Source organism: Fringilla coelebs, assembly GCF_963513975.1.
Source record: "Fringilla coelebs genome assembly, chromosome: 3".
Classification (NCBI taxonomy): domain Eukaryota; kingdom Metazoa; phylum Chordata; class Aves; order Passeriformes; family Fringillidae; genus Fringilla; species Fringilla coelebs.
This window is the reverse complement of record NC_140030.1, coordinates 56402642-56427273: the sequence shown is the minus strand read 5'-3', so window position 1 is coordinate 56427273 and position 24632 is coordinate 56402642. Positions and strand designations below refer to the sequence as shown.

At 44.1% G+C, this 24632-nt stretch overlaps 2 protein-coding genes across 3 annotated transcripts; both read left to right on the top strand.

The window, feature by feature from the left end:
- The first annotated feature begins 121 nt into the window (after nt 1-121).
- On the top strand, nt 122-10865 carry LOC311152272 (pantetheinase-like). 2 transcript variants are annotated; one of them, XM_084203210.1, is made up of 8 exons: nt 122-336; nt 2072-2313; nt 2418-2548; nt 4308-4500; nt 5930-6221; nt 7369-7742; nt 9901-10071; nt 10444-10865. In XM_084203210.1, exons 2-8 carry the CDS (start codon nt 2101-2103, stop codon nt 10561-10563), a joined length of 1494 nt encoding a protein of 497 aa, XP_084059336.1. In that variant the 5' UTR covers nt 122-336; nt 2072-2100; the 3' UTR covers nt 10564-10865. The 2 variants fall into 2 exon arrangements, with proteins under 2 accessions (XP_084059336.1, XP_084059335.1); XM_084203209.1 differs by having other exon boundaries at nt 122-348.
- Nucleotides 10866-13776: 2911 nt separating this feature from the next.
- On the top strand, nt 13777-23631 carry LOC311151917 (pantetheinase-like; the record flags this gene model as incomplete). Its single annotated transcript, XM_084202630.1, has 8 exons — nt 13777-13989; nt 14094-14224; nt 15984-16176; nt 17610-17901; nt 19057-19430; nt 21582-21752; nt 22123-22307; nt 23445-23631. 8 exons carry the CDS (start codon nt 13777-13779, stop codon nt 23629-23631), a joined length of 1746 nt encoding a protein of 581 aa, XP_084058756.1.
- Nucleotides 23632-24632: the final 1001 nt, after the last annotated feature.

The window sequence follows — 24632 nt, the reverse complement described above, 5'->3', positions numbered from 1 at the left end:
GAAAAGCACTGTATCTTTAAATTTTTACCTGCGCCCCAGGAAAAGCTGTCCTGTTACGACACAAGTAACATAACTCCGAGCTGTTGGCAGAAGTGAGCTCCTTCTGACTTCCCGACTCCTGCCCGCGTGTACTCAGCGCTCGGCAGTGATTGCGTGGCTGCCCGAGTCACCTTTCACACCGCCTCCTCCGGGCACGGTTAACCCTTGGAATGCGCAGCTGTCTTCCTCACGCTCTCCTCTCGCTAAGCTCAAGAAAAGAAGCCGGAGCACAGTCTGACGACAGACTCCCTCTGCAGCAAAGCTGATTTAGCACCAAACTGCATCCTGCTTCACAAAGTAAATCCTCAGGTAGCCCCCACCATCAGGCGGTGGCAGCGATGGGGACGGGCGCAGTGCCGGGGTGGGAAGAGTGGATTGGGAGGGGAGAGGTGTGGGAAGTAGGCGGAACTCTCGGGAAGTTTCCCCTTACATTGTGCACAGCCACGGAGAGCCCGGATCGCCGCAGTTTTCTTCAGTTTATTCGGTGGATTTGTTTGTTTAGCTGGTGTCAGTTCCTTGCTCCTGGGCGAGCTCCCAGCCCCGCAGGAAATAGGGAGCGGTGCCTGCTGGTCCCGGGGCAAACGGGGATAACTCCACTGCACCTTGTGCCGGCAGTGGAACTGGAATTGTGCGGGGCATTCCCCTAGGACTGCACTTGTAAATATTTCTGCTCAGCCCTGGCAGGGCAGTCACCTTTCTGGCTGATGTCCTCCCTATTGCTAAACAAGGCAGCATTTGCTGCTTCCTCTTTAACCCTGATGTCTGATTGTGCTTAATGTGACCCAGCCTATATTTCGTTTGGTAAAAAAGTGAGGCAGAGAGGGAGGGAGGCTTCCAAGCTACATTAGTTCAAGTATCAGCGAGATCTCCACTGCAGCCTTTAAAAGGCTTGTATTTCAGGCTCCTGAATGAGCATGCTGGATCTAGGAATGTGTGTACAGAAGTACTTGGGGATGAACATCACCAGATAAATATCAAAGTTCCTACTGATTGAAACCCTCAGTCAGCACTACTCTGTGAGAGAACTCTGTGGTATCTGCATTCATCAGCCTGTCTGTATTTTCTGAACCAGCTCTACAGTGACAGTCTGCTGTAGCTGAAGCAGACAGCCTGTTCTGATTCCCACTGCTCAGACAGCCTTTTTCAAATGAGAATATTGCAAATGCTAGAAAGTCAAAAAATGGAAAATGTCATTGGAACAAATGGATTTGAAGTGAGTTGAAGATTAAAAGTGAAGGCCTCTCCATGCACAGCAGGTTCCTGTGTACAGGAAGATGTGCAGAGGAGCAGGCATGCTACTGCACCTGGTGAACTACGCTGCTCTTTTGCTTCAGGCTAGTAAGAGACAGGCAATGAGTTACTTACATGCCTTCTTTTCTGGTGAAAAATTCTATCCAGATTAATATTTTCTGGTGGAAGGCTGTTGGAAAGTGATGCTCAGCTAAACAGAAGTGCCTGGGAGAGACACTGGGATAAACTCAAGAGACAGTTCTGTTGCTGACCTGTTGGGTGCATGACATCTAAGTACAGTGAGATGCTAATGCAATTTCTGTGGTTTAGAGCAACACAGAACCAAGCTGCACATACTGAGACATAGCATATGAATTAAGAAATACAAAGATACTAGAATGAAGAAGTTTTTATTACCCTGTGTTTTGCCACTCAAAATTTACAGCAGACTAGCTCCACTGATGGCAATATCCACCTGGGTACCAGCTGAGCCCACACAGAAAAAGTCTTGCTGTGATCAGTGACAAATAAGAGTATAACAACAGAAACTGTCCTGTTCTTTCTAGATATGATTTTAATGACTTAAAATTTTTTTACTGGCCCCTTTAGTCTTGGCATTTCCCAGCATTTTATGTTTGCTCAGTTGTGACATCCCTACTGTGTACTGCAATACTTTCTTATATCTCACACTAGTTTCCAAGGTAATGCTTTAACAGACCTGCAGTTCATTCCTCCCTCTTTCAAAGTAAACTTTGTCCCCCTTTTCTTTTCTGTGCATGTTCCTTTTGCACTGTTTGTCCAGAGCACTCCAGGAGCTGGGAGGCTGCAGCCATGCTCCCTTCCCAGGCTCTCCTGCCCGCTGTGGTGTTTGCACTCGCAGCCCTTCTGGCCCTTGCCTCCGACACCTTCCTGGCAGCCGTCTACGAGCACGCCGTCATCCTGCCCCCTGCCACCCAGGAGCCCGTTCCTCCCAGCGATGCTTTGGCCCTGATGAACAAAAACATGGATGTCTTGGAAGGGGCCATCAAGGAAGCTGCCCAGCAGGTACGAGGGCTGCCGTGAGGGCTGTCCATCAGAGTTTTCTGCTCCTGCTGACCCTCCTGGTTGTCTGTTGATGGGTGCCCTCTAAACGGAGCCTGTTGTGACAGGGTGCCCACATCATCGTGACTCCTGAAGACGGCATCTATGGCTGGCGATTCACAAGAGAAGCCATCTACCCCTACCTGGAGGATATCCCTGATCCAGCGGTGAATTGGATTCCCTGCACTGAGCCCTCAAGGTGATTCCTTCTGCAGTGCTTTAGGTGATTTCAGCCTCTCATCTCATGGAGTCTTGAGCAGCTCACACTAAATTATTAAGAACTGCTGACAACTCTAACATAAGTTTTAATTAAATTTTAGTATGAAGATAGTTAAATGGTTAAATATATATTATGTCCATGACTAACTGATGAGGGAGACATTAAATTTGTTGGTTTTTTTTTTAATTAGACACTTTAAGGAGAAAGTCAAACAACATACAGAATTTGGTTACTAAAAGTTGAGGAAATCTCTATTTTTGTTGCCAGAATATTCTGCTTCTTGTTCTGCTTTCAGTTTTTCCACACTATTTTGAATATAATGGACTGCAAATTATTAACAGTAGTATTTCTTTGATTTTTTGGTTTCTTTATCTTTTACAAATGCCATGTTGAAACAAAAGCCCTCAAACGATTTTTGTGGACAGCCAAGAAGTAGTCTCTGAGCAGATTATAAGAGATTATATGAAGTCAATAATTAAAGTCCAAACTTCTAAATGATAAAAACACAAGAATTTGAATCTTGGTTTTCCACAATTAAGATAAGATAAAGTCTGAATTGCTAGAGTCTCTGTGCTGTAGAACACTATCTGTCATTCAAGCAGTATGTTTCAGCAGTGACAAACTAAGCTATAGCTGAGGACTGGACTTTAGACTCCTCCAGCATGCAATACGTGTTCAGCTAGGGAATTACAGCCGTGGTCTGCCCTTTTCACCACGGCTTTCTGCACCTCCTTGATGAGAAGCAGGTTATTTTATCTGTGGGGATATAATAATTCAATGCTTCCGAGAAGAAGAGTTACATTTGCAGAGGATGTGCAACTTTTTGCTGAGACATAAGTAGCTGAAGTATACAGTCTTTCATGGAAGGTGGCGTGTGGGGTGGCAGTCTGTCTAAGCAGGTCTTTATTCTGGTGCATCACACAGGTTTAGCAGAGGTGATCTGAGTGCCTCCTCACTGTTCCAAATCAGGGGTTTCACTAGCAGCTTTTGGGAATATAGCACTTGCCATCAGTGTCTGGCATGCCTTATTCCTGGTGCTGTACGTGTATCTTGCATGGAGGTCCTCCTTGGGTGGCCCAGGCACCCCTGGCAAAGCCGTAGGCATTGCCCCACTGCAACGGGGAATGAACGGCTGCTCTCTTTGTGGTCTGGTATGGATGCTTCAGAGGTGCTGCCAGTTTCTGGCACATGGACACTGTCATATCTCAAAATTAATAGCCCACTGCTCTTCATGCCATGGTTACAGTTCCTGTGTGCTGCTGTCTATGGGAGGGAATGAATGCTGAATTGCCTTGACCCTATATCATCTGCATTATCCCACAGCTCAACCTTGCTTAGCGTGCTGAGGGCCCAGAGCTGCAGCCCTCAGGTGCCAGTAAGCCTGATGCTAAAATATTTGCTTGTGTGACACCAAGCTCGTGTCTTCCTCTGCCTAGAGTCTGCTCTCCTACCCTTTCCCAGCCCGAGGATTATCTGTTTACTGCAGTGCATGTTCCAGGTGCTGAAGGAGACTGGCAGGCATGTCCCTGCAGAGGCCAATGGGAGGTCTCCAGGGCCTACCCCAAGGTGCAGGAATCAATCTGAGGAAGCACTGAAGCATCTCTCTGTATCTGCCTGCCCTGCCATGGCTGCAGGGTTGGAGATGCTGCTGGTGTGGCCTCGAGTACTGTGGAAATGGACACCACTGACGGCACAGGTTTTGTTAAGTTTGTTTTTCTCCTTCCCTAAAATGCAATAGATTTGGTCCAGCACCAGTGCAGGAACGACTCAGCTGCATGGCCAGAAATAACTCCATCTATGTGGTTGCAAATATCGGGGACAAGAAGCCGTGTGACTCCAGCGATCCCAGCTGCCCCAGGGACGGTCGGTACCACTACAATACGGACGTCGTCTTTGACGCACAGGGGAAACTGGTGGCTCGGTACCATAAGGTAAAGTGGCCTTGGAGAGACAGAAATTAATCTTCCCCTACTTCCAAAATGTCTGGGTTTGGGAAGCAAATTAGATGCCAGTCATTGTCCACTGGCAGAGTTTTGTTTTTCTTTATCATTTTAAAGAATACCTCTCTTGCTGTGAAGCATTGATGCCAAATTTGCATTTGCTGTCATGTTTCTCAAAAGAGACTGGAATGAAAAATGATTGTTCTGGTGCAATTTAGTGGCATATGGTTTTGGTTGACTTCCTCAGTTCATTAGCTCACTACTACTGTAAATTCTGCTGCTTGAGCAGCTTCAGTTTTCAGTGCCAGCTTTTCACCAGACTACCAGTTCGTGTTCCAGGATTTCCATGTTCACATCTATTTCATCGTAGATGAGCTGTCTGACTTCAGAGAGGCAGGACCTTTTATTCGATGCTGTTTTGGCAGAGTTTTTCCACAATGGGAATTATTTGGACATAGCAAAGCAAGTGAAACAGCCAGATGGGTGTAAAAAGAGATAGGGATTTCAGGTCATTTGTACCAAATGGAGGTTCCTCTTTCAGTATTATGTGCCTACCCGCAAGTTCCATCAAAGCTGTTTATGAACTGGGTGCCAGATATCATGCCAGTGTGGGTAGAGTGAAGTGAGTTTATTTCATGCACTTTGGACCCAGTATTTCATCTGATTGTGTAGAGACAATGCCAAGATATCTATTTGTGAAGCAAACTGGGTGAGTGAAACACTGATAATGCAAATCTGTCCTTAGCCTGCTATGGCCCACACGCTGAATTACAAGTTAAGTACACTTGAACTTCTTTTCTGGCATGGTGTCTGTATTTACTTTAAGATCACCTGGACATTTATAAAGGACTCTTAATAAATATGTATGTGAAGGAAGAGGGAAAATGTTGGAAAGCTGAGAATGTCACAAACTTCACTTTTTCTGTTGGCTGAGATCATCTGTCTTTCCCCCATCAGCACAGCCTTTATTTTCTACTCTGTAGTGTCCCAGATACTGTCCTGTGCTTCATGCTGGTGCTGTGTACTTCCAGTGTTTCTGGGCATCTCCACACAAAAGTCACCAGTTTAGTCTCTTGCCACCAGATCCCCCATGCTTCCCTCACATTACTATTTCTCTTCTGGTTGCATTTGGGCCGCCAGTAATAAAAACTATGTGGGGGGAGTGGAGAGATTATTCTTATGTAAATGACACCAACAGAGCTGGAGGCAGCTGGCTGCTTTCCCAGCTAGATCCCAGGGCAATATGTAACATGTGTTCCATATTTTGGGTACGATGACCATTTAGCCTGATTTCCTACCTGTGAGGGCTTCCAACACAGGTCAAAAATTTTCTCTAGTCATTCTGAACAGCTTTAGGGAATGACTCCAAGACACATAGTAAGTGCCTCTAACTGGTTTCTCTATTTTCCTTCCCCTACAGTATAATCTCTTTCAAGGAGAAACTCAGTTTAATTATCCAAAAGAGCCAGAAGCTGTCACCTTTGAGACTCCTTTTGGGAAGTTTGGCATTTTCACTTGCTTTGACATCCTTTTCTATGAGCCTGCCGTGGTCCTGGTGAGCAAGATGCAGGTGGACACCGTGCTCTTCCCAACAGCTTGGATGAATGTCCTGCCCTTTCTGACTGCAATTGAGTTTCACTCTGCCTGGGCTATGGGCATGCGTGTCAATGTCTTAGCTGCCAATACTCACAACACTAGCATGGAAATGACAGGTAACTTAATTTTCACTCTATGCAAGGATCTTTATAACCATGAATCTCTTATTCCCTGTTCTATAAGGTGATTTTGCAGAGGAATATAATGTATTTCTCTGGAAGGTGAAGAGTCTAGTCACCAAATTTTAAAGCTGATGGATGCTGTTCCTGTTGGTTTCATAAAGACATAACAAAACTTGTATTGTTTTCTTTGCCCCAGCTTCTTAGGATTCTCTTTTCTTTTAATGGCTCTAAATAAGTAGTAGATCACTGCCCTTATGCCTAAACAGAATTTTTTGTTGTTTTTAAGGCTCTTTTCCTCTGCACTTATAAGACTATGATTGAATGCCAAACTGTAATTATACTCGTAAATCATATATGTGGCTACATTTATTCTGCCAAATGAGAGATTTATTTTTATAGCTGTATTCAACACTGTTACAGAAAACCCTTAAGAACCACGTTCAGGCCTGCTGTAGTAACACTGCTAAGATGTCCACGTCTTCATTTTAGAATGTAGCATTGAATTTTTTTAGACCTCAGCCAATGGAATAGTATATTTCAATTAGACCAGTATCTTCACTGAGCTGTGCAACCACAGTATTGTTTTGGGGCTTTTCATTAGAAATGCCTGTCAGGCTTCTGCAGTGATGGGTATGACAGACCTTTGATTTCCCTCAGTTGCTTGGTGCTGGTCAGATGTGAATCACTCATGAGGAGAGGAGTTTGCAGCCAGTGTAAAGGGGGCTGGACAGTTGCTGTCTCCTTCTGTTCATGGACAGGCCTGTGATACTTGCCTGTGTTGTGTTTTGGATTGTCTCAACCAGTAGCTGGTCCTTTCACATCAATCAGCTGAGAAAAAAGGAATTATCAGCTCTATTGCATACAGGAGAAAGAGAACCGAGGAGGCCATAAATATAATCATAACATAATATAAAAAAGCAAACATCCTCTGGCTACACTGAGCAGACCTTATCTAAGGGAATAAATGCTATTCTTTACCAAAGCACGAGCTCTCTGTACTGAGTTTGCTAAAGGTCACCTTTAATGAGACTAAAATTACTGTAATCTGTGTAGAATAGTGGATAAGCTATCAGTAGAGACAATTAGAAGGACAACAAGGGTTTTTAAATTCTTCTTGGACTGACTGTTGTGCTCTCCTCAGGGAGTGGCATTTATGCACCAGCTGGAGCCAGAACATACTCCTACAACATGAAAACTGAAGATGGTTACCTCCTCATTGCTGAACTGGATGCACACCCTCGTCTTTCTCCTGCCTCCCCGCCTGCTGTCAGCTGGAACTCATATGCTTTGAGTGTTGAAAGATTCTCACAGAATGACCATGAATTCTCAGGAATCATCTTTGAAGACCTCTTTACTTTCACAGAGCTCACTAAGCCCGGGGGGAATCTCACTGTCTGCCAAAAAGACCTCTGCTGTCACTTGAGCTACAAGATGGCAGAGAAAAGAGAGGATGAAGTTTATGTGCTGGGCGCTTTTGATGGCCTTCATGTTTTTGAAGGACAGTACTATCTGCAGGTAATTCTTTGGAGGGGTTGATTTACTTTAGGAAACTTATGTACAGGGAGAAACCTTCAGCTCTGTGGTGGAAAAAGAGAAGACAATGACTCTCTTCTATGCTGGAGTCCTAGTGCACCTTTTGTTAGTAATGGAAAGAAGTTGCTAAAACTTCCAAGCCTGTTTGCCTTCAAATCCAACAAATGCAGTAGAGAGGTCTCTAAGCCTCTTCTGAATGCCCAGAGTGCACTCACATTTTGGGGGTGTGCAATATTGGCTAAATTTAGGTTCTCTTCTCTGAATATTTGCAGTAAGTGTTCTGAATCTCTTCTTTATTAAGGAATCACAGAATAGTTAGTACTGAAAAGGACATCTGAAGATCACATAGTCCAATCTCCCTGCCAGGGCAAGGTCACCTAGGGCAGATTGCACAGAAACACATCTGGGTGGCTTTTGAGTGTTTCCAAGGGAGGAGTATCCTAGACCTCCCTGGGCAGCCTGTCCTGATGTTCTGCCACCCTAAATGTAAACAAGTTCTTCCTCATGTTGAGGCGAAACTTCTTGTGTTTTTATGGCCATTGCTTCTCATCCCGTTGCTGGGCACCACTGAAAAAGCTTGGCACCATCTTTTTGGCACACACCTTTGAGATATTTGTGTGTATTGATGAGACACCACTCAGTCTTCTCTAGCCTTAACAGGCCCAGCTCTCACAGTCACTCATCATAAGAGAGAAGCTCCTCATTCCCAATCATCTTTATGGCCTCAGCTGGACACTCCAGTAGCTCCTTTTCTTTCTTGTGCTGGAAAGAAAGAGGAGCCTGGGCACAGTACTCCAGATGTGGTCTCACTGCATTTTCATCAGAGTTGCTGTTAAAAATCAGTTGATCATAGCTATATTTATGAGATGCTCTGATAAGTTAGGGTTACAGAAATGTTAATTTTTTGTCATTATCCAAATCATAGCAATAAAGCTTAGTTAAATGGCTTATGACTTTTAGTGGAAATATCCTGCCTTAATCTCTTTTAATCAAATATTTGGAAAGACAGTGAGTTACGTCCTGGTTGAATTTGCTTAAAGCCATATTTGAAAACATCCTTTTGCCTTTATGATTACGTTATTGTGCCAGCAGATGATACTTTTTTTTTAGTTACTTATGTCTGTCAGCATCACCATTTTGTACCAGCTGGTACAGACTCCAGGATATGAGAGGAGGTGTTATCCAGCAAACAGCTTCTCTAATACTAGGAAGGTAACTTGAATAAATTCAGTTCTTGGTGAGCTTGGTTGTAAAATTTATTTCAGTGGTTGTGGAAGTTGCCAGATAGTCTCTGCCAGAATCAAAAATTCTAGAGAATATAGGAATTTCTACTCTTCCTTTTTCCCCTCAATATTTTTTTCATTTCCTCAGAACATACTCCTTATTTCTCTGCCTACTTGCATTTCAACACAAAACCAGATTTGCTGATGAATAACACTGCTGAGGTTTTGCAAATATGCTTCTATGCCCCAATACGAGACACGTAGAAAAACTCCATCACTTATCAGCAAAACCAGACAACATCCTTCTATGTGCAGCAACTACTAACACAAAACTGTCACAAAGATGCTAACTTCATGTCCTTGGCCTATATTAACTAGGATTTGGACAGGGAACATCAAATTCAGACTTCCCATGGACTACCAGGCCATCTAAGTACCATTAGCAACATGTACAACTAGCAGTAAGAGGACCTGGATGTGCACGTGTACAATGTACCTATGTGGAAGACTTTCTTGCATTTGACGAAATGAATTTCCATTCACAAAGTCATCTTACTAGGACATGGGGGAAAGAAACCTTCAAATAACACAATTGGTGATTGAAATAATTAGTGGAAGGGACTATGATGAGGCTTCAGAGGTGAAATGAGGTGCTTTGGCTGCACTTGTGTCAAAGACAATTTATTCATAAAAAGATAAGACTATGACAATTTAATTATAAACTTTTAAGACTAAGGTCTTATACACCCAATCAGATCAAGGGGTAAAACAATAAGCTACAACTGAAAAGGAGTCACCCAAGAATTATGAAAAAGATCCTGTTACTATCACCTGCTCTGACACACATTAGCTTTGATGACACAAGGCACCAGTGTTAGCATCTTGCTAAATACATTATTGTCTCCTCCTCCCCACAGATCTGCACTCTGCTCAAGTGCCCCAGCACAAACCTGAGCACATGTGGGCAGCCCGTGGAGATGGCTCAGACCAAGTTTGAGATGTTCTCTCTCAGCGGCACGTTTGGCACCAGCTACGTCTTCCCAGAAGTGCTGTACAGCGGGGTGCAGCTGGCCCCCGGGGAGTTCGAGGTAATGGGACACCCTTGTGACTTGTCAGACATCAGTAGGCAAAAAGCCACTACAAGAGCAACGTAGTTGTTACCAGAGTCCTCTGTCCTCTGCCTTGAGGTCAAGGCAGCTTTATTTCTGCCTGATTTTCCTGGTTGTATTCAAACACTTAAGTCCACCTTGCCAGTTCTCTTCTGCCCTGTTTCCCCAAATCCTCTAGAACCAGATCTCCCTCAGGACAGAAATGTCATTTTTCTCAGTCTTCCTGCTAGCTCCAATTGAGATGGGAGCTCTTTTGACTAGATCAACATTACTGAATATATGATTTTGTGTTTGCCATACAAGAGTACTGCTTTGATGAAGCTGCTGCTTATTTTGCTTTTTCATAACCAGGTGCTGGCTGATGGACGTCTGATAAATCGGAATACTACATCAAAGCCAGTTTTGAGTGTAACACTCTTTGGGAGGTGGTATGAAAAGGACCCTCCATCCACATATCAAGCTTCAGCATGATTTCACTGCAGGTCCTTCTAGCTTTCATCTGCTCCTTTCTGTAGTGCTAATTAATCACAAATGATGGAAATTAATAGTAATATAATTAAAATGGCATTCTGATCCTCAGCTTGCCTTATCTAACATTATAGTTACTGCACATTGATAAGACTATGACAATTGACTTGATTTTGCAGCAAAGATCAATATGCTGCTGGGCTGTTGTGTATGTGTTTTTATATTATAGATTTGGTTGGAATAGGCTTGGCCTGTAAACAATAGAAACAATAGGAACAATAGAAAATAAATTCCTTTGACTTTACTGGTAGGATTTAGTGGGTTGTGCCCCAATAAAAAGTTTTTAATTATTTGAAATTTTTGTTGGAGTATTAGCAGCCATTTCCAGAACACTGTTCGCACCCCATTTCTGAACAGCCACTTTTGTAAACAAGAGATTACCAGAACCTTTGAAGATTCTAAATTCCTTTGAAAAAGAAAAAAAGCCTCAAAACTGTGTACCTTCAAAAAGCAGTTATTCAGCTCAGCATACTGCAGTGTGTTATCATACCATGATAGGTACTTCATGCGAGAGGAGTCTGCTTTAATCTTTCTGGCCACATTTTTAGGATGTAGAAAATCTCCCTAGCACAGAATTGCTTGTAAGTGTCACAAATGCTCAAAACAAGCAATTTCTCAGGAGCATGTCTGTGTTCCCACAGAATGGTTGCTCCTACCAGTGCCAGGGAGAGCCGGGACTGTGCCCGCAGGTGTTGGGAAAGGGGAGGGAACAGCTGGAGCAGGTGGGACACGCTGGCACCTGTGAGGATGTGGTCCCTGCAGACCGTGTTTCTTAGGCAAGTGGACTGGATTACTTTGTGTTTCCCACCTAAGGTTTCTATGTGTGCCCAATTCTGTCGTTTGTTATGCGTGTTTGCTTTGAAGTCCAAACGTTGTTTACACTTAATCTGACCAACATCTTTTAAAAAATATTGACTTGTAGGGGACAAAATACATGGTGTTTTTAAACAGGGGAATGTCTTAAAAAGAAGATTGTAGTACATGAATGTATCAAACTGAAACCCTCTATAATTCATGTACTGGAAGTAATGGGAAACATTCTACTGCTCGGAGAGGAAAAGCACTGTATCTTTAAATTTCTACCTGCGCCCCAGGAAAAGCTGTCCTGTTACGACACAAGTAACATAACTCCGAGCTGTTGGCAGAAGTGAGCGCCTTCTGACTTCCCGACTCCGGCCCGCGCGTACTCAGCGCTCGGCAGTGATTGCGTGGCTGCCCGAGTCACCTTTCACACCGCCTCCTCCAGGCACGGTTAACCCTTGGAATGCGCAGCTGTCTTCCTCACGCTCTCCTCTCGCTAAGCTCAAGAAAAGAAGCCGGAGCACAGTCTGACGCCAGGCTCCCTCTGCAGCAAAGCTGATTTAGCACCAAACTGCATCTTGCTGCACAAAGTAAATCCTCAGGTAGCCCCCACCATCAGGCGGTGGCAGCGATGGGGACGGGCGCAGTGCCGGGGAGGGAAGAGTGGACTGGGAGGAGAGAGGTGTGGGAAGTAGGCGGAACTCTCGGGAAGTTTCCCCTTGCATTGTGCACAGCCACGGAGAGCCCGGATCGCCGCAGTTTTCTTCAGTTTATTCGGTGGATTTGTTTGTTTAGCTGGTGTCAGTTCCTTGCTCCCGGGCGAGCTCGCAGCCCCGCAGGAAATAGGGAGCGGTGCCTGCTGGTCCCGGGGCAAACGGGGATAACTCCACTGCACCTTGTGCCGGCAGTGGGACTGGAATTGTGCGGGGCATTCCCCTAGGACTGCACTTGTAAATATTTCTGCTCAGCCCTGGCAGGGCAGTCACCTTTCTGGCTGATGTCCTCGCTATTGCTAAACCAGGGAGCATTTGCTGCTTCCTCTTTCACCATGATGTCTGATTGTGCTTAATGTGACCCAGCCTATATTTCGTTTGGTAAAAAAGTGAGGCAGAGAGGGAGGGAGGCTTCCAAGCTACATTAGTTCAAGTATCAGCGAGATCTCTACTGCAGCCTTTAAAAGGCTTGTATTTCAGGCTCCTGAATGAGCATGCTGGATCTAGGAATGTGTGTACAGAAGTACTTGGGGATGAACATCACCAGATAAATATCAAAGTTCCTACTGATTGAAGCCCTCAGTCAGCACTACTCTGTGAGAGAACTCTGTGCTATCTGCATTCATCAGCCTGTCTGTATTTTCTGAACCAGCTCTACAGTGACAGTCTGCTGTAGCTGAAAGCACACAGCCTGTTCTGATTCCCACTGCTCAGACAGCCTTTTTCAAATGAGAATATTGCAAATGCTAGAAAGTCTAAAAATGGAAAATGTCATTGGAACAAATGGATTTGAAGTGAGTTGAAGATTAAAAGTGAAGGCCTCTCCATGCACAGCAGGTTCCTGTGTACAGGAAGATGTGCAGAGGAGCAGGCATGCTACTGCACCTGGTGAACTACGCTGCTCTTTTGCTTCAGGCTAGTGAGAGACAGGCAATGAGTTACTTACATGCCTTCTTTTCTGGTGAAAAATTCTATCCAGATTAATATTTTCTGGTGGAAGGCTGTTGGAAAGTGATGCTCAGCTAAACAGAAGTGGCTGGGAGAGACACTGGGATAAACTCAAGGGACAGTTCTGTTGCTGGCCTGTTGGGTGCATGACATCTAAGTACAGTGAGATGCTAATGCAATTTCTGTGGTCTAGAGAAACTCAGAAGCAAGCTGCACGTACTGAGACATAGCATATGAATTGAGAAATACAAAGATACTAGAATGAAGAAGTTTTTATTACCCTGTGTTTTGCCACTCAAAATTTACAGAAGACTAGCTCCACTGATGGCAATATCCACCTGGGTACCAGCTGAGCCCACACAGAAAAAGTCTTGCTGTAATCAGTGACAAAGAAGAGTATAACAACAGAAAGTGTCCTGCTCTTTCTAGATATGATTTTAATGTCTTAAAATTTTTTTACTGGCCCCTTTAGTCTTGGCATTGCCCAGCATTTTATGTTTGCTCAGTTGTGACATCCTTACTGTGTACTGCAATACTTTCTTATATCTCACACTAGTTTCCAAGGTAATGCTTTAACAGACCTGCAGTTCATTCCTCCCTCTTTCAAAGTAAACTTTGTCCCCCTTCTCTTTTCTGTGCATGTTCCTTTTGCACTGTTTGTCCAGAGCACTCCAGGAGCTGGGAGGCTGCAGCCATGCTCCCTTCCCAGGCTCTCCTGCCCACTGTGGTGTTTGCACTCGCAGCCCTTCGGGCCCTCGCCTCCGACACCTTCCTGGCAGCCGTCTACGAGCACGCCGTCATCCTGCCCCCTGCCACCCAGGAGCCCGTTCCTCCCAGTGATGCTTTGGCCCTGATGAACAAAAACATGGATGTCTTGGAAGGGGCCATCAAGGAAGCTGCCCAGCAGGTACGAGGGCTGCCGTGAGGGCTGTCCATCAGAGTTTTCTGCTCCTGCTGACCCTCCTGGTTGTCTGTGGATGGGTGCCCTCTAAACGGAGCCTGTTGTGACAGGGTGCCCACATCATCGTGACTCCTGAAGACGGCATCTATGGCTGGCGATTCACAAGAGAAGCCATCTACCCCTACCTGGAGGATATCCCTGATCCGGCGGTGAATTGGATTCCCTGCACTGAGCCCTCAAGGTGATTCCTTCTGCAGTGCTTTAGGTGATTTCAGCCTTTTATCTCATGGAGTCTTGAGCAGCTCACACTAAATTATTAAGAACTGCTGACAACTCTAACATAAGTTTTAATTAAATTATAGTATGAAGATAGTTAAATGGTTAAATATATATTATGTCCATGACTAACTGATGAGGGAGACATTAAATTTGTTGGGTTTTTTTTAATTAGACACTTTAAGGAGAAAGTCAAACAACATACAGAATTTGGGTTACTAAAAGTTGAGGAAATCTCTATTTTTGTTGCCAGAATATTCTGCTTCTTGTTCTGCTTTCAGTTTTTCCACACTATTTTGAATATAATGGACTGCAAATTATTAACAGTAGTATTTCTTTGATTTTTTGGTTTCTTTATCTTTTACAAATGCCATGTTGAAACAAAAGCCCTCAAACCATTTTTGTGGACAGCCAAGAAGTAGTCTCTGAGCAGATTATAAGAGATTATATGAAGTCAATAATTAAAGTCCAAACTTCTAAATGATAAAAACACAAGAATTTGAATCTTGGTTTTCCACAATTAAGATAAGATAAAGTCTGAATTGCTAGAGTCTCTGTGCTGTAGAACACTATCTGTCATTCAAGCAGTATGTTTCAGCAGTGACAAACTAAGCTATAGCTGAGGACTGGACTTTAGACTCCTCCAGCATGCAATACGTGTTCAGCTATGGAATTACAGCCGTGGTCTGCCCTTTTCACCACGGCTTTCTGCACCTCCTTGATGAGAAGCAGGTTATTTTATCTGTGGGGATATAATAATTCAATGCTTCCAAGAAGAAGAGTTACATTTGCAGAGGATGTGCAACTTTTTGCTGAGACATAAGCAGCTGAAGTATACAGTCTTTCATGGAAGGTGGAGTGTGGGGTGGCAGTGTGTCTAAGCAGGTCTTTATTCTGGTGCATCACACAGGTTTAGCAGAGGTGATCTGAGTGCCTCCTCACTGTTCCAAATCAGAGGTTTCACTAGCAGCTTTTGGGAATATAGCACTTGCAAGCAGTGTCTGGCATGCCTTATTACTGGTGCTGTACGTGTATCTTGCATGGAGGTCCTCCTTGGGTGGCCCAGGCACCCCTTGCAAAGCCGTAGGCATTGCCCCACTGCAAAGGGGAATGAACGGCTGCTCTCTTTGTGGCCTGGTATGGATGCTTCAGAGGTGCTGCCAGTTTCTGGCACATGGACACTGTCATATCTCAAAATTAATAGCCCACTGCTCTTCATGCCATGGTTACAGTTCCTGTGTGCTGCTGTCTATGGGAGGGAATGAATGCTGAATTGCCTTGACCCTATATCATCTGCATTATCCCACAGCTCAACCTTGCTTAGCATGCTGAGGGCCCAGAGCTGCAGCCCTCAGGTGCCAGTAAGCCTGATGCTAAAATATTTGCTTGTGTGACACCAAGCTCGTGTCTTCCTCTGCCTAGAGATTGCTCTCCGACCCTTTCCCAGCCCGAGGATTATCTGTTTACTGCAGTGCATGTTCCAGGTGCTGAAGGAGACTGGCAGGCGTGTCCCTGCAGAGGCCAATGGGAGGTCTCCAGGGCCTACCCCAAGGTGCAGGAATCAATCTGAGGAAGCACTGCAGCATCTCTCTGTATCTGCCTGCCCTGCCATGGCTGCAGGGTTGGAGATGCTGCTGGTGTGACCTCGAGTACTGTGGAAATGGACACCACTGACGGCACAGGTTTTGTTAAGTTGGTTTTTCTCCTTCCATAAAATGCAATAGATTTGGTCCAGCACCAGTGCAGGAACGACTCAGCTGCATGGCCAGAAATAACTCCATCTATGTGGTTGCAAATATCGGGGACAAGAAGCCGTGTGACTCCAGCGATCCCAGCTGCCCCAGGGACGGTCGGTACCACTACAATACGGACGTCGTCTTTGACGCACAGGGGAAACTGGTGGCTCGGTACCATAAGGTAAAGTGGCCTTGGAGAGACAGAAATTAATTTTCCCCTACTTCCAAAATGTCTAGGTTTGGGAAGCAAAGTAGATGCCAGTCATTGTCCACTGGCAGAGTTTTGTTTTTCTTTATCATTTTAAAGAATATCTCTCTTGCTGTGAAGCATCGATGCCAAATTTGCTTTTGCTGTCATGTTTCTCAAAAGAGACTGGAATGAAAAATGATTGTTCTGGTGCAATTTAGTGGCATATGGTTTTGGTTGACTTCCTCAGTTCATTAGCTCACTACTACTGTAAATTCTGCTGCTTGAGCAGCTTCAGTTTTCAGTGCCAGCTTTTCACCAGACTACCAGTTCGTGTTCCAGGATTTCCATGTTCGCATCTACTTCATTGAAGATAAGCTGTCTGACTTCAGAGAGGCAGGACTTTTTATTCGATGCTGTTTTGACAGAGTTTTTCCACAATGGGAATTATTTGGACATAGCAAAGCAAGTGAAACAGCCAGATGGGTGTAAAAAGAGATAAGGATTTTAGGTCATTTGAACCAAATGGAGGTTCCTCTTTCAGTATTATGTGCCTACCCGCAAGGTCCATCAAAGCTGTTTATGAATCAGGTGCCAGATATCATGCCGGTGTGGGTAGAGTGAAGTGAGTTTATTTCATGCACTTTGGGCCCAGTATTTCATCTGATTGTGTAGAGACAATGCCAAGATATCTATTTGTGAAGCAAACTGGGTGAGTGAAACACTGATAATGCAAATCTGTCCTTAGCCTGCTATGGCCCACATGCTGAATTACAAGTTAAGTACACTTGAACTTCTTTTCTGGCATGGTGTCCGTATTTACTTTAAGACCACCTGGACATTTATAAAGGACTCTTAATAAATATGTATGTGAAGGAAGAGGGAAAATGTTGGAAAGCTGAGAATGTCACAAACTTCACTTTTTCTGTTGGCTGAGATCATCTGTCTTTCCCCCATCAGCACAGCCTTTATTTTCTACTCTGTAGTGTCCCAGATACTGTCCTGTGCTTCATGCTGGTGCTGTGTACTTCCAGTGTTTCTGGGCATCTCCACACAAAAGTCACCAGTTTAGTCTCTTGCCACCAGATCCCCCATGCTTCCCTCACATTACTATTTCTCTTCTGGTTGCATTTGGGCCGCCAGTAATAAAAACTATGTGGGGGGAGTGGAGAGATTATTCTTATGTAAATGACACCAACAGAGCTGGAGGCAGCTGGCTGCTTTCCCAGCTAGATCCCAGGGCAATATGTAACATGTGTTCCATATTTTGGGTACGATGACCATTTAGCCTGATTTCCTACCTGTGAGGGCTTCCAACACAGGTCAAAAATTTTCTCTAGTCATTCTGAACAGCTTTAGGGAATGACTCCAAGACACATAGTGAGTAAGTGCCTCTAACTGGTTTCTCTATTTTCCTTCCCCTACAGTATAATCTCTTTCAAGGAGAAACTCAGTTTAATTATCCAAAAGAGCCAGAAGCTGTCACCTTTGAGACTCCTTTTGGGAAGTTTGGCATTTTCACTTGCTTTGACATCCTTTTCTATGAGCCTGCCGTGGTCCTGGTGAGCAAGATGCAGGTGGACACCGTGCTCTTCCCAACAGCTTGGATGAATGTCCTGCCCTTTCTGACTGCAATTGAGTTTCACTCTGCCTGGGCTATGGGCATGCGTGTCAATGTCTTAGCTGCCAATACTCACAACACTAGCATGGAAATGACAGGTAACTTAATTTTCACTCTATGCAAGGATCTTTATAACCATGAATCTCTTATTCCCTGTTCTATAAGGTGATTTTGCAGAGGAATATAATGTATTTCTCTGGAAGGTGAAGAGTCTAGTCACCAAATTTTAAAGCTGATGGATGCTGTTCCTGTTGGTTTCATAAAGACATAACAAAACTTGTATTGTTTTCTTTGCCCCAGCTTCTTAGGATTCTCTTTTCTTTTAATGGCTCTAAATAAGTAGTAGATCACTGCCCTTATGCCTAAACAGAATTTTTTGTGGTTTTTAAGGCTCTTTTCCTCTCCACTTATAAGACTATGATTGAATGCCAAACTGTAATTATACTCGTAAATCATATATGTGGCTACATTTATTCTGCCAAATGAGAGATTTATTTTTATAGCTGTATTCAACACTGTTACAGAAAACCCTTAAGAACCACATGTTAAGGCCTGCTGTAGTAACACTGCTAAGATGTCCACGTCTTCATTTTAGAATGTAGCATTGAATTTTTTTAGACCTCAGCGAATGGAATAGTATATTTCAATTAGACCAGTATCTTCACTGAGCTGTGCAACCACAGTATTGTTTTGGGGCTTTTCATTTGAAATGCCTGTCAGGCTTCTGCAGTGATGGCTCTGACAGACCTTTGATTTCCCTCTGTTGCTTGGTGCTGGTCAGATGTGAATCACTCATGAGGAGAGGAGTTTGCAGCCAGTGTAAAGGGGGCTGGACAGTTGCTGTCTCCTTCTGTTCATGGACAGGCCTGTGATACTTGCCTGTGTTGTGTTTTGGATTGTCTCAACCAGTAGCTGGTCCTTTCACATCAATCAGCTGAGAAAAAAGGAATTATCAGCTCTATTGCATACAGGAGAAAGAGAACCGAGGAGGCCATAAATATAATCATAACATAATATAAAAAAGCAAACATCCTCTGACTTTGGCTACACTGAGCAGACCTTATCTAAGGGAATAAATGCTATTCTTTGACAAAGCACAAGCTCTGTGTTCCTAGTTTGCTAAAGGTCACCTTTAATGAGACTAAAATTACTGTAATCTGTGTAGAATAGTGGATAAGCTATCAGTAGAGACAATTAGAAGGACAACATGGTTTTTTAAATTCTTCTTGGACTGACTGTTGTGCTTTCCTCAGGGAGTGGCATTTATGCACCAGCTGGAGCCAGAACATACTCCTACAACATGAAAACTGAAGATGGTTACCTCCTCATTGCTGAACTGGATGCACACCCTCGTCTTTCTCCTGCCTCCCCGCCTGCTGTCAGCTGGAACTCATATGCTTTGAGTGTTGAAAGATTCTCACAGAATGACCATGAATTCTCAGGAATCATCTTTGAAGACCTCTTTACTTTCACAGAGCTCACTAAGCCCGGGGGGAATCTCACTGTCTGCCAAAAAGACCTCTGCTGTCACTTGAGCTACAAGATGGCAGAGAAAAGAGAGGATGAAGTTTATGTGCTGGGCGCTTTTGATGGCCTTCATGTTTTTGAAGGACAGTACTATCTGCAGGTAAATTCTTTGGAGGGTTGATTTACTTTAGGAAGCTTGTACAGGGAGAAACCTTCAGCTCTGTGGTGGAAAAAGAGAAGACAATGACTCTCTTCTATGCTGGAGTCCTAGTGCACCTTTTGTTAGTAATGGAAAGAAGTTGCTAAAACTTCCAAGCCTGTTTGCCTTCAAATCCAACAAATGCAGTAGAGAGGTCTCTAAGCCTCTTCTGAATGCCCAGAGTGCACTCACATTTTGGGGGTGTGTAATATTGGCTAAATTTAGGTCCTCTTCTCTGAATATTTGCAGTAAGTGTTCTGAATCTCTTCTTTATTACAGAACCACAGAATAGTTAGTATTGAAAAGGACATCTGAAGATCACATAGTCCAATCTCCCTGCCAGGGCAAGGTCACCTAGGGCAGATTGCACAGAAACACATCTGGGTGGCTTTTGAGTGTTTCCAGGGGAGGAGTATCCTAGACCTCCCTGGGCAGCCTGTCCTGATGTTCTGCCACCCTAAATGTAAACAAGTTCTTCCTCATGTTGAGGTGAAACTTCTTGTGTTTTTATGGCCATTGCTCCTCTCCCATTGCTGGGCACCACTGAAAAAGCTTGGCACCATCTTCTTGGCACACACCTTTGAGATATTTGTGTGTATTGATGAGACACCACTCAGTCTTCTCTAGCCTTAACAGGCCCAGCTCTCACAGTCACTCGTCATAAGAGAGAAGCTCCTCATTCCTAATCATCTTTGTGGCCTCAGCTGGACACTCTCCAGTAGCTCCTTTTCTTTCTTGTGCTGGAAAGAAAGGGGAGCCTGGGCACAGTACTCCAGATGTGGTCTCACTGCATTTTCATCAGAGTTGCTGCTAAAAATCAGTTGATCATAGCTATATTTATGAAATGCTCTGATAAGTTAGGGTTACAGAAATGTTAATTCTTTGTCATTATCCAAATCATAGCAATAAAGCTTAGTTAAATGGCTTATGACTTTTAGTATAAATATCCTGCCTTCCTCTCTTTTAATCAAATATTTAGAAAGACAATGAGTTACGTCCTGGTTAATTTGCTTAAAGCCATATTTGAAAACATCCTTTGCCTTCATGATTATTTTGCCAGCAGATGATACTTTTTTATTAGTTCCTTATGTCTGTCAGCATCACCATTTTGTACCAGCTGGTACAGACTCCAGGATATGAGAGGAGCTGTTATCCAGCAAACAGCTCATGTAATACTAGGAAGGTAACTTGAATAAATTCAGTTCTTGGTGAGCTTGGTTGTAAAATTTATTTCAGTGGTTGTGGAAGTTGCCAGATAGTCTCTGCCAGAATCAAAAATTCTAGAGAATATAGGAATTTCTACTCTTCCTTTTTCCCCTCAATATTTTTTTTCATTTCCTCAGAACATACTCCTTATTTCTCTGCCTACTTGCATTTCAACACAAAACCAGATTTGCTGATGAATAACACTGCTGAGTTTTTGCAAATATACTTCTATGCCCCAATACGAGACACGTAGAAAAACTCCATCACTTATCAGCAAAACCAGACAACATCCTTCTATGTGCAGCAACTACTAACACAAAACTGTCACAAAGATGCTAACTTCATGTCCTTGGCCTATATTAACTAGGATTTGGACAGGGAACATCAAATTCAGACTTCCCATGGACTACCAGGCCATCTAAGTACCATTAGCAACATGTACAACTAGCAGTAAGAGGACCTGGATGTGCACGTGTACAATGTACCTATGTGGAAGACTTGGTTTCATTTGACTAAATGAATTTCCATTCACAAAGTCATCTTACTAGGACATGGGGGAAAGAAACCTTCAAATGACACAATTGGTGATTGAAATAATTAGTGGAAGGGACTATGATGAGGCTTCAGAGGTGAAATGAGGTGCTTTGGCTGCACTTGTGTCAAAGACAATTTATTCATAAAAGGATAAGACTATGACAATTTAATTATAAACTTATAAGACTAAGGTCTTATACACCCAATCAGATCAAGGGGTAAAACAATAAGCTACAACTGAAAAGGAGTCACCCAAGAATTATGGAAAAGATCCTGTGACTATCACCTGCTCTGACACACATTAGCTTTGATGACACAAGGCACCAGTGTTAGCATCTTGCTAAATACATTATTGTCTCCTCCTCCCCACAGATCTGCACTCTGCTCAAGTGCCCCAGCACAAACCTGAGCACATGTGGGCAGCCCGTGGAGATGGCTCAGACCAAGTTTGAGATGTTCTCTCTCAGCGGCACGTTTGGCACCAGCTACGTCTTCCCAGAAGTGCTGTACAGCGGGGTGCAGCTGGCCCCCGGGGAGTTCGAGGTAATGGGACACCCCTGTGACTTGTCAGACATCAGTAGGCAAAAAGCCACTACAAGAGCAACTTAGATGTAACCAGAGTCCTCTGTCCTCTGCCCTGAGGTCAAGGCAGCTTTATTTCTGCCTGATTTTCCTGGTTCTATTCAACCACTAAGTGCACCTTGCCAGTTCTCTTCTGCCCTGTTCCCGAAATCCTCTAGAACCAGATCTCCCTCAAGACAGAAATGTCGTTTTTCTCAGTCTTCCTGCTAGCTCCAATTGAGATGGGAGCTCTTTTGACTAGATCAACATTACTGAATATATGATTTTGTGTTTGCCATACAAGAGTACTGCTTTGATGAAGCTGCTGCTTATTTTGCTTTTTCATAACCAGGTGCTGGCTGATGGACATCTGATAAATCGGAATACTACATCAAAGGCAGTTTTGGGTGTGACACTCTTTGGGAGGTGGTATGAAAAGGACCCTCCATCAATAGGCCCTCCATCAAAAGGACCGTCCATATCAAGCTTCAGCATGATTTCACTGCAGGTCCTTCAAGTTTTCATCTGCTTGTTCCTGTACTGCTAATTAATCACAAATGATAGAAATTAATAATAATATTCATAATTAAAATGTCATTCTATTTTTCTAGTTGCCTTATCTAATGGCATTGCTATTGCACATTGATTTATTGACTTGATTTTGCAGCAAAAATCAATACACTGCTGGACAGTTTGTATGTGTTTTTATATTATAAATTTGGTTGGCATAGGCTTGGCCTTAACATTGGGATCAATAGAAAATAACTTCCTCTGACTTTACTGGTAGGATTCAGTGGGTTATGCCCCAATAAAAAAGTTTTTAATGATTTGAAATTTTTGTTGGAGTATTAGCACCATTTCCAGAACACTGTTCCCACCCCATTTATGATCAGCCACTTTTGTAAACAAGAGATTACCAGAACCTTTGAAGATTCTAACTTCCTTTACAAAGGAAAAATAGTCTTGAAAATATGTTCCTTCAAAAAAGCAGTTATTCAGCTCAGCACTAGAGTGTGTTATCATACCATGGCCTAACACACCGTTGGAGGAGTCTGCTTTAATCTTTCTGGCCACATTTTTAGGATGTGCAAAATCTCCCTAGCACAGAATTGCTGGTAAGTGTCACAAATGCTCAAAACAAGCAATTTCTCAGGAGCATGTCTGTGTTCCCACGGAATGGTTGCTCCTACCAGTGCCAGGGAGAGCCGGGACTGTGCCCGCAGGTGTTGGGAAAGGGGAGGGAAGAGCTGGAGCAGGTGGGACACGCCGGCACCTGTGAGGATGTAGGCCCTGCAGACCGTGTTAGGCAAGTGGACTGGATTACTTTGTGTTCCCACCTAAGGTTTCTATGTGTGCCCAATTCTGTCGTTTGTTATGCGCGTTTGCTTTGAAGTCCAAACATTGTTTACACTTAATCTGACCAACATCTTTTAAAAAATATTGACTTGTAGGAGGCAAAATACATGGTGTTTTTAAACAGGGGAAAGTCTTAAAAAGAAGATTGTAGTACATGAATGTATCAAACTGAAACCCTCTATAATTCATGTACTGGAAGTAATAGGAAACATTCTACTGCTCGGAGCGGAAAAGCAGTGTATCTTTAAATTTCTACCTGCGCCCCAGGAAAAGCTGTCCTGTTACGACACAAGTAACATAACTCCGAGCTGTTGGCAGAAGTGAGCGCCTTCTGACTTCCCGACTCCGGCCCGCGCGTACTCAGCGCTCGGCAGTGATTGCGTGGCTGCCCGAGTCACCTTTCACACCGCCTCCTCCGGGCACGGTTAACCCTTGGAATGCGCAGCTGTCTTCCTCACGCTCTCCTCTCGCTAAGCTCAAGAAAAGAAGCCGGAGCACAGTCTGACGCCAGACTCCCTCTGCAGCAAAGCTGATTTAGCACCAAACTGCATCCTGCTGCACAAAGTAAATCCTCAGGTAGCCCCCACCATCAGGCGGTGGCAGCGATGGGGACGGGCGCAGTGCCGGGGAGGGAAGAGTGGATTGGGAGGAGAGAGGTGTGGGAAGTAGGCGGAACTCTCGGGAAGTTTCCCCTTGCATTGTGCACAGCCACGGAGAGCCCGGATCGCCGCAGTTTTCTTCAGTTTATTCGGTGGATTTGTTTGTTTAGCTGGTGTCAGTTCCTTGCTCCTGGGCGAGCTCGCAGCCCCGCAGGAAATAGGGAGCGGTGCCTGCTGGTACCGGGGCAAACGGGGATAACTCCACTGCACCTTGTGCCGGCAGTGGGACTGGAATTGTGCGGGGCATTCCCCTAGGACTGCACTTGTAAATATTTCTGCTCAGCCCTGGCAGGGCAGTCACCTTTCTGGCTGATGTCCTCGCTATTGCTAAACCAGGGAGCATTTGCTACTTCCTCTTTCACCATGATGTCTGATTGTGTTTAATGTGACCCAGCCTATATTTCGTTTGGTAAAAACGTGAGGCAGAGAGGGAGGGAGGCTTCCAAGCTACATTAGTTCAAGTATCACCGAGATCTCTACTGCAGCCTTTAAAAGGTTTGTATTTCAGGCTCCTGAATGAGCATGCTGGATCTAGGAATGTGAGTACAGAAGTACTTGGGGATGAATATCACCAGATAAATATCAAAGTTCCTACTGATTGAAACCCTCAGTCAGCACTACTCTGTGAGAGAACTCTGTGGTATCTGCATTCAGCAGCCTGTCTGTATTTTCTGAACCAGCTCTACAGTGACAGTCTGCTGTAGCTGGAAGCAGACAGCCTGTTCTGATTCCCACTGCTCAGACAGCCTTTTTCAAATGAGAATACTGCAAATACTAGAAAGTCTAAAAATGAAAGATGTCATTGGAACAAATGGATTTGAAGTGAGTTGAAGATTAAAAGTGAAGG

What these genes read in the sequence shown, in the direction of transcription:
- LOC311152272 (XM_084203210.1), top strand. Translation starts at nt 2,101, where the DNA reads ATGCTCCCTTCCCAGGCTCTCCTGCCCGCTGTGGTGTTTGCACTCGCA. An exon ending in TGGTGGCTCGGTACCATAAG is followed by an intron (nt 4,501 to 5,929) that starts GTAAAGTGGCCT and finishes CTTCCCCTACAG; the next exon opens with TATAATCTCTTTCAAGGAGA. An exon ending in CACTAGCATGGAAATGACAG is followed by an intron (nt 6,222 to 7,368) that starts GTAACTTAATTT and finishes TGCTCTCCTCAG; the next exon opens with GGAGTGGCATTTATGCACCA.